This window comes from Oncorhynchus keta, chromosome 24 (assembly GCF_023373465.1).
Source record: "Oncorhynchus keta strain PuntledgeMale-10-30-2019 chromosome 24, Oket_V2, whole genome shotgun sequence".
Classification (NCBI taxonomy): Eukaryota; Metazoa; Chordata; class Actinopteri; order Salmoniformes; family Salmonidae; genus Oncorhynchus; species Oncorhynchus keta.
The window spans coordinates 26,614,221-26,624,431 of NC_068444.1; the positions used below are offsets into that span (position 1 = coordinate 26,614,221).

At 43.7% G+C, this 10,211-nt stretch overlaps 1 protein-coding gene across 7 annotated transcripts in view; it reads right to left on the minus strand.

Moving 5' to 3' along the window:
• The window catches only part of sdk2b (sidekick cell adhesion molecule 2b), a 520,366-nt gene that overhangs the window by 84,537 nt on the left and 425,618 nt on the right, over positions 1-10,211 (minus strand). For all 7 annotated transcript variants that reach the window (XM_052478026.1, XM_052478027.1, XM_052478023.1 and 4 more), the window contains exon 5: positions 6,900-7,033. In XM_052478026.1, coding sequence (XP_052333986.1) covers positions 6,900-7,033 — 134 coding nt within the window. The remainder of the gene's footprint in view (positions 1-6,899; positions 7,034-10,211) is intronic.

Below are 10,211 nucleotides of genomic sequence, written 5' to 3' on the forward strand. Positions count from 1 at the left end.
CAGGTAACTTCCACAAAGGTGTGAACGATCTGAGAGACAAGGCAAGAAGGGCATTCTATGCCATCAAAAGAAACATAAATTTCAACATACCAATTAGGATTTGGCTAAAAATACTTGAATCAGTCATAGAGCCCATTGCCCTTTATGGTTGTGAGGTCTGGGGTCCGCTCACCAACCAAGACTTCACAAAATGGGACAAACACCAAATTGAGACTCTGCACGCAGAATTCTGCAAAAATATCCTCCGTGTACAACGTAAAACACCAAATAATGCATGCAGAGCAGAATTAGGCCGATACCCACTAATTATCAAAATCCAGAAAAGAGCCATTAAATTCTACAACCACCTAAAAGGAAGCGATTCACAAACCTTCCATAACAAAGCCATCACAAACAGAGAGATGAACCTGGAGAAGAGTCCCCTAAGCAAACTGGTCCTGGGGCTCTGTTCACAAACACAAACACACCCTACAGAGCCCCAGGACAACAGCACAATTAGACCCAACCAAATCATGAGAAAACAAAAAGATAATTACTTAACACATTGGAAAGAATTAACAAAAAAACAGAGCAAACTAGAATGCTATTTGGCCCTACACAGAGAGTACACAGCGGCAGAATACCTGACCACTGTGACTGACCCAAAATTAAGGAAAGCTTTGACTATGTACAGACTCAGTGAGCATAGCCTTGCTATTGAGAAAGGCCGCCGTAGGCAGACATGGCTCTCAAGAGAAGACAGGCTATGTGCTCACTGCCCACAAAATGAGGTGGAAACTGAGCTGCACTTCCTAACCTCCTGCCCAATGTATGACCATATTAGAGAGACATATTTCCCCAGATCACACAGATCCACAAAGAATTCGAAAACATATCCAATTTTGAAAAACTCCCATACCTACTGGGTGAAATTCCACAGTGTGCCATCACAGCAGCAAGATTTGTGACCTGTTGCCACGAGAAAAGGGCAACCAGTGAAGAACAAACACCATTGTAAATACAACCCATATTTATGCTTATTTATTTTATCTTGTGTCCTTTAATTATTTGTACATTGTGTATATATATATATATATATATATATATATATATATATATATATATATATATATGTATATATGTATGTATATATATATATATATATATATATATAATATGACATTTGTAATGTCTTTACTGTTTTGAAACTGTTGTATGTGTAATGTTTACTGTTAATTTTTGTTGTTTTTCACTTTATATATTCACTTTGTATGTTGTCTACCTCACTTGCTTTGGCAATGTTAACACATGTTTCCCATGCCAATAAAGCCCTTGAATTGAATTGAATTGAATTGAGAGAGAGAGAGAGAGAGAGAGAGAGAGAGAGAGAGAGAGAGACAGAGAGAGAGAGAGAGAGAGAGAGAGAGAGAGAGAGAGAGAGAGAGAGAGAGAGACACAGAGAGAGAAAGAGAGAGAGAGAGAGAGCTTGTGTGTGGGTTTGTTTGAGGATTCCAAGAAGGAAAGCCCATGGCAGTAGGAAAGCTGAGTCTAGAGTCCAGGAGAAACACATTGTGATCCATCTATCCTACCATGGCTCAGAAACAACTAAAGGTGACATGGCCGTGGCGGTCATGAAATTTTGTCAGAGGGTTATTGTCATGCAAAAGACTGCCGGTCTCACGGTAATGAACCCGTTAATTAACATAAACAGGTTTAGTATCTCCAGGCCCCCACACATAGAATCCACTGATGCACGCCTTGGCAACTTTAACATTTAAAAACATACAATAAATCAATTATTTATTTTATTTACATCTAAATAAGAAAAAAATTCCATGAGTTGTCCTACTGTATGTTATCTGGCTGTCCCCAAACATACAATATTTCATTAAACCGGGCCATGCCATAGACCGTAGGCTTGTTTGTTTAGCTGACAAGATATGCTTATAAGTCCCATGCCATTATTTTACATGATATGATTTTATTGTAAGACAAATATAATTGAACTTAGCTGAATAACTGCGGAACTGCGCATATGAAGTGTCTATGTTGAGCACAAAAGAGATCATTTGAAACAGGTCCTATATGCTAGTTTTGGAGTTATTTGGCAACTTTAGTTGTGAAGGATACAAACCTTAGAACGTGTTAGAAATCCAAACATATGGGCTGCATGGAGAGACTATAGGATGTTGATGATTTGAGAACGAGGTTAAAAAAAAGAAGATGCTTGCTCTCTGTTCCTTGCCTCAGGCTGCACAGCTGTTCTCACACCAAGAGATCATATTTTCACCCATCAGACTATTCTCATTTGAATCTTGTCTTTACTAATATGTACAATTTGTTTCGATTTAGAATGACCCATTATCAAATGGGCAGGAACAGAGGCAGGGGGGAAAAAAGACATTCACGCTTCCATTCATCTGTCTGAATGGAAGCCGAGCACTTTCCTGCCGGGGTCTGTTAAACAATAATGATGGGTTGGCTACTTGGGTTTTATAGTGGGGCATGTGCTTAATATGAGCAGCTGAGGAATAAATATGACAACACTAATTTCACTCCGCGAAAGTGGTTCAAGAACATCTATAGTAACAAGTTTTCGCAATGAAACATACAGTATTTCATCAAACCGGGCAATCGGCATTGCGTCCCGCCACCCGCCACCCGCCACCCGCCACCCGCCAACACCTATTTTAACCCCTCTTTTACGCTACTCTCTGTTTATAATATATGGATAGTCACTTTAACCATATCTACATGTACATACTACCTCAATCAGCCTGACTAACCGGTGTCTGTATGTAGCCTCGCTACTTTTATAGCCTCACTACTGTATATAGCCTCCCTACTGTATATAGCCTCACTACTGTATATAGCCTGTCTTTTTACTGTTGTTTTATTTCTTTACTTACCAGGCCCAGACGGCATCCCCAGCCGCGCCCTCAGAGCATGCGCAGACCAGCTGGCTGGTGTGTTTACGGACATATTCAATCAATCCTTATCCCAGTCTGTTGTTCCCATATGCTTCAAGAGGGCCACCATTGTTCCTGTTCCCAAGAAAGCTAAGGTAACTGAGCTAAACGACTACCGCCCCGTAGCACTCACTTCCGTCATCATCAAGTGCTTTGAGAGACTAGTAAAGGACCACATCACCTCCACCCTACCTGACACCCTAGACCCACTCCAATTTGCTTACCGCCCAAATAGGTCCACAGACGATGCAATCTCAACCACACTGCACACTGCCCTAACCCATCTGGACAAGACGAATACCTATGTGCGAATGCTGTTCATTGACTACAGCTCGGAATTTAACACCATACTACCCTCCAAGCTCGTCATCAAGCTCGAGACCCTGGGTCTCGACCCCGCCCTGTGCAACTGGGTACTGGACTTCCTGACGGGCCGCCCCAAGGTGGTGAGGGTAGGCAACAACATCTCCACCCCGCTGATCCTCAACACTGGGGCCCCACAAGGGTGCGTTCTGAGCCCTCTCCTGTACTCCCTGTTCACCCACGACTGCGTGGCCACGCACGCCTCCAACTCAATCATCAAGTTTGCGGACGACACAACAGTGGTAGGCTTGATTACCAACAACTACCTGCCCTCCAGGACACCTACACCACCCGATGTCACAGGAAGGCCATAAAGATCATCAAGGACAACAACCACCCGAGCCACTGCCTGTTCACCCCGCTATCATCCAGAAGGCGAGGTCAGTACAGGTGCATCAAAGCAGGGACCGAGAGACTGAAAAACAGCTTCTATCTCAAGGCCATCAGACTGTTAAACAGCCACCACTAACATTGAGTGGCTGCTGCCAACACACTGACTCAACTCCAGCCACGTTAATAATGGGAATTGATGGGAAATGATGTAAAATATATCACTAGCCACTTTAAACAATGCTACCTAATATAATGTTTACATACCCTACATTATTCATCTCATATGTATACATATATACTGTACTCTATATCATCTACTGCATCCTTATGTAATACATGTATCACTAGCCACTTTAACTATGCCACTTTGTTTACATACTCATCTCATATGTATATACTGCACTCAATACCATCTACTGTATCTTGCCTATGCCGCTCTGTACCATCACTCATTCATATATCTTTATGTACATATTCTTTATCCCTTTACACTTGTGTCTTTAAGGTAGTAGTTTTGGAATTGTTAGCTAGATTACTTGTTGGTTATTACTGCATTGTCGGAACTGGAAGCACAAGCATTTCGCTACACTCGCACTAACATCTGCTAACCATGTGTATGTGACAAATAAAATTGGATTTGATTTGATTTATTGTTCATATGCCTATGCATTAGCGCTAATATGCATATGGGGTTTTGAACTAATCTTCACCTTAGAAAGAGCTGTCCATTTAGTTGTGTTGGGCTTTAAGACATCTACAATAACCATGTTTTACACTCAGTTTCAACCTGCTGTTGAACTTCTTTCTTCATATTGATCATCACAGTGAGGTGTTTTAAGAGCATGATACTGTTTTGATGATAAGTGTTTGATGTGATTTTTAATGCCATTTGCATTGATGTCAGAGTGGTTAGAGGGGACAATAGAGCCCTGAGTAGCAGGCCATTAGGACCTGATGATCGTTAGCGAGTTGGGTACTACCAAAGCATGTCCATACTGCATGGGACTCAGAGGTCACGTGGAATTGTACTGCAGTCATGGCGCATGACTGCTAGTGTGGCGGTAATATGGTCACCGCAACAGCTCTAAGTGTGTCTGTCTATGTGTGTGTTTTACTGACAGAATAATCTTCCCCTGTACACCTCCCCCTCTCCGTCCTTCTGACACCGATCTAGGATCAGTTGAGTGTTGGTGGACCCCAGGGGAATAATGCTGCGTGAGGGACATCCCTGCAGGGACCAGGAGAAAGCACACACACACACACACACACACACACACACACACACACACACACACACACACACACACACACACACACACACACACACACACACACACACACACACACACACACACACACACACACACACACACACACACACACACACACACAATCTGGCAAGGGCTGTGTGTCCTTCACAGGGGCAGTGTGTGTCTCTCTCTCTGGCACCCCCCACTTTCTCTACCTCTGCTATAATGTCTGTCTGTCTGCCTGCTCTGTTCTGTTTGCTCCATTCTGTCTGCTCTGTTCTATTTTGTCTGTTCTGTTCCTTCTGCTCTGCTCTGTCTGCCTGTATGCTCCGTTCTGTCTGCTCTATTATGTCTGTTCTGTCTGTTCTGTTCTATCTGCTCTGTTCTATACTGTTTGCTCTGTTCTGTTCTGTTCTGCCTGCCTGCATGTCTGCTCTTTTCTGTTCTATCTGCTCTATTCTGTCTGTTCTGTTCTGTCTGCTCTGTGCTATACTGTCTGCTCTGTTCTGTTCTGTCTGCTCTGTTCTATACTGTCTGCTCTGCTCTGGTCTGTATGCTCTGTTATGTTCTGCCTGCTCTGTTCGGTCTGCTCTGTTCTGTCTGCTCTGCTCTGTTCTGTTCTGTCTGCTCTGTCTGCTCTGTTCTGTCTGCATGTCTGCTCTATCTGCACTGTTCTGTTCTGCTCAGTTCTGTCTGCTCTGTTCTGTTCTGTCTGCTCTATCTGCTCTGTTCTGTTCTGTCTGCACGGTTCTATCTGCTCTATCTGCTCTGTTCTGTCTGCTCTATCTGCTCTGTTCTGTTCTGTTCTGTCTGCTCTGTTCTATCTGCTCTATCTGCTCTGTTCTGTCTGCTCTGTTCTGTCTGTTCTGTCTGCTCTGTTCTGTCTGATCTATCTGTTCTGTTCTGTTCTGTCTGCTCTGTTCTATCTGCTCTGTTCTGTCTGCTCTGTTCTGTCTGCTCTGTTCTGTCTGTTCTGTCTGCTCTGTTCTGTCTGATCTATCTGCTCTGTTCTGTTCTGTCTGCTCTGTTTTTATCATGTCTGCTCAGTTCTGTCTGCGCAGTCTTCTCTGTCTGCTCTGTTCTGTCTGCTCTGTACTGTCAGTTCTGTTTGCTCTGTCCTGTCTTCTCTGTCTTCTCTGTTCTGTCTGCTCTGCTCTGTCTGCTCTGTTCTGTCTGCTATGTTCTGTCTGCTCGGTTCTTCCTGCTCTGTTCAGTCTACTCTGTTCTGTCTGCTCTGTTCTGTCTGCTCTGCTCTGTTCTGTTCTGTCTGCTCTGTTCTGTCTGCATGTCTGCTCTATCTGCTCTGTTCTGTTCTGTCTGCTCTGTTCTGTTCTGTTCTGTCTGCTCTGTTCTGTCTGCTCTATCTGCTCTGTTCTGCTCTGTCTGCTCTGTTCTGTCTGCTCTATCTGCTCTGTTCTGTTCTGTCTGCTCTGTTCTATCTGCTCTGTTCTGTCTGCTCTGTTCTGTCTGCTCTGTTCTGTCTGTCTGTTCTGTCTGCTCTGTTCTATCTGCTCTGTTCTGTCTGCTCTGTCTGTCTGTCTGTTCTGGTCCCGCTACTCCTCTGAGATCTACTGTCTGGGTCTGAGTTATGTTCTAATCAACTGTCCCCCTGCACTGTGCCATAGGCCATGTCTGCTTCCTCTATAATCAAGTCTAATACCTTGAACTGCACCAGCCTGCGCTTGATTCTCTCTCAATGTGGAATCTGCTATGCTGCTGCTGGCCATAGTGTCTGTGTCTGGAAGTGTGTGTGTGTGTGTGGGTGTCATATAATCAACTCTTCACCAGAGAGCAGCTGCTTCCTTCGCTTGTCTTATACAGTATAATCAATTCTATCTGCCTGCTGCAGTGTGTGTATGTGTATGTATGTGTGTGTGGGCATGCATCCTTGTGTGTGTGTGTGTGTCTACGTGTGTCTATATGTGTGTGCGTGTGGTCCATGTGTGTATGTGCAAGCCTTCATTCATGTGTGTATATCTCTCCATATGGCTTCACTGCTACTCACTGTCAACAGACAGGGTGATGGGTTGGCTGGTCTTGTTTTCCCCGTTCTTGTCGTTGACCGCCTGTACATAGTAGCGTCCAGCATCAGGGGCCACCGTGGACAGGATGACCAGAGTGTTGTCCAGGGTAATGGCTCTGAGGGACACAGAGAGACATGTTCGGTCACTACACTGCCAAGAACACCACACAGAAAAAACCCTCTGTAGGCTATCTGTGTGCAGGGTTTTGCTCCAGCCCAGCACAACACACACACACACACACACACACACACACACACACACACACACACACACACACACACACACACACACACACACACACACACACACACACACACACACACACACACACACACACTTTCTTCCCCAGGAACAAATGTCATCCAGGAATAGAACTGAATAAGATCCTAGTTTCCCTGTTGTATTCCTGTTGTTTGTACTAGCTCCTCCCCTGCTCCTGCCACTCCCACCCTGTGCTGTGCTGACCAGTGGACTGAGACAAAGAGCTCCTCTCCCTGCTGTCTACCAATTATAGCCCCACCTTTGTTTACAATCAATGTTTTCTTATTATCAGCACCTGTTCACCGATTTGGAGCTGGATTGAATGTTTCGACACGTTGCCACCTACCCCCTCACCCTCCCTCTCCCTCTGTTTCTCTCTCTCTCTCCTCCAAGAGACAGCATACTAATGTGAATGCACCTCGCCCCTGGAGGAATACAAACCACCACCAACACTCTGAGGATCATACAGTACACACATATCCTACTATACAATCAGTGCAACAGAAAGGAAATGTTGGATAGATATTAACAAATAAAGTGCAAGCACATTCACTATTTATGCAAAAGTATGTGGACACCCGTAAAATTAGAGGATTCGGCTATTTCAGGTACACCCGTTGCTGACAGGTGTACAGTATAAAATTGAACACACGGCCATGCAATCTCCATAGACAAACACAGGCAGTAGAATAGTCTTACTGAAGAGCTCAGTGACTTTCAACGTGGCACCGTCGTAGGATGCCGCCTTTCCAAGAAGTCACATTTCTGTCCTGCTACAGCTTCCCCGGTCAACAGTATTGTGAAGTGGAAACGTATAGGAGCAACAACGGCTCAGCCACGAAGTGGTAGGCCACACAAGCTCACAGAACGGGCCCGCGCATAGTGCATAAAAATCGTCTGTCCTCAATAACTGCGCACCATGTGCCATGTCAAGCGTCGGCTGGAGTGGTGTTAAACTCGTGGCCTCTGAAGTGATGAATTGCGCTTAACCATCTGGTAGCCCGATGGATGAATCTGAGTTTGGCGGATGCCAGAAGAACACTACCTGCCCCAATGCATAGTGCCAACTGTAAAGTTTGGTGGATGAGGAATAATGGGGCTATTTTTCATGGTTCGGGCTAGGTCCCTTAGTTCCAGTGAAGGGAAATCTTAACGCTACAGCATACAATGACATTCTAGATGACTCTGTGCTTCCAACTTTGTGGCAACAGTTTGGGAAAGGCCCTTTTCTGTTTCATTGTGATAATGCCCCCGTACACAAAGCGAGGTCCATACAGAAATCGTTTGTCGAGATCGGTGTGGAAGAACTTGACTGGTCTGCACAGAACCCTGACCTCAACCCCATCAAACACCTTTGGGATGAATTGAAACGCTGACTGCGAGCCTGGCCTAATCGCCCAACATAAGTGTCCGACCTCACTAATGCTCTTGTGGCTGAGTGGAAGCAAGTCCCCGCAGCAATGTTACAACATCTAGTGGAAAGCCCTCCCAGAAGAGAGGAGGCTGTTATAGCAGCAAAAGGGGGACCAACTCCATATTAATGCCCATGATTTTGGAATGAGATGTTCAACAAGCAGGTGTCCACATACTTTTGGTCATGTAGTCTATGTGCCCCTTTAGTTTATCTTCACATGCATACTGGAGACAACATTTCTAGGTGCAATGCTCAGTACTGAACCGTCCTGAATGAACAAGGCCGTGGTATTGGAATCAACTGGAAGTCTGGGAGACTTAACGAGTATGCACTTGGCAACCAGCAGCAGTGGTAAGAGGTTGTTGTGATTAATGGTGGGTTGTAAATAAGTGGCTCGGCTGTGTGTCACGGATGGTGTGCTTTACTTATGTTCTATTCAGAGTGGAGAGGTGCTTGGTTTGGCTTCCTAGGGTGTATGCACGCCCCTATGTACCAGCAGACCCTGACGCAGTTATAGCACAGCGAGGGTTCGCCTGCCGATACGTCCATCCTCCTCTAATCACAGACACATACAGACACACACGCACACACACCATGAACCCCTTCACCCCCCCACTCTCCCCTCACACGTACGCTGAGTTTAGATGCCATCTATGTGAAAAATACTGTTTATCAGCCTTTAGGGTTCTGGGTGGAACTTGCATGCCTCACCTTTGCAACCACGAAAAACACTTTAAAATGACAAATAGTTGCATATTACATACATACATCATACATACATCATACATACATACATACATACATACATACATACATACATACATACATACATACATACATACATACATACATACATACATACATACATACATACATACATACATACATACATACATACATACATACATACATACATACATACATACATACATACATACATACATACATACATACATACATACATACATACATACATACATACATACATACATCATACATGTTTTTGTTTATATTCAACTGTTTATAACAGTGACCAAATATAATGCAAATCCTTAATACTGCAAAACGATGCATTGTTTAAAGTACTTAGAGTAAGCAAATTGGCTTGTCCCAGTAGCGATGAGTAGAGTTCAGGTGACATGTTTTGGGGATTTAGAGATATCTATCTATGATTTTGAATGCTAGAAAGTAAACAACAGTATTTCATAAATTGTATAGATCAACAAAAACAAATAAGTCTATTCAAATCTGTATTTTTTATTTGAATTTTTTTACAAATATAATATGTTTTATGTCATTGATGTTACCGTCTTGAAAATCAATCATTGCAAAGATATACAAGGACCTTGATTATTCCCTCCAGTGAACAACTGTTATCGGGGGAGGGGTCTATATTAAAGAAAACAAATAGCTAATCACACCTTTTTAATATGCCATAAATTTGAAGATTCCATCGATAATTTGGTGTGTCAAAATACAAAAGTCTCATTGGCGTTACTCAATTTAAATGCAGAGAAATAATCAGATTAGCAAACTATTTGTAAAGAATGAATGACCTTAGATGTGTAATTGGTGCTACCGGCATTTGCGTTTCTTTTCTCCTACTGCTGGTACAATG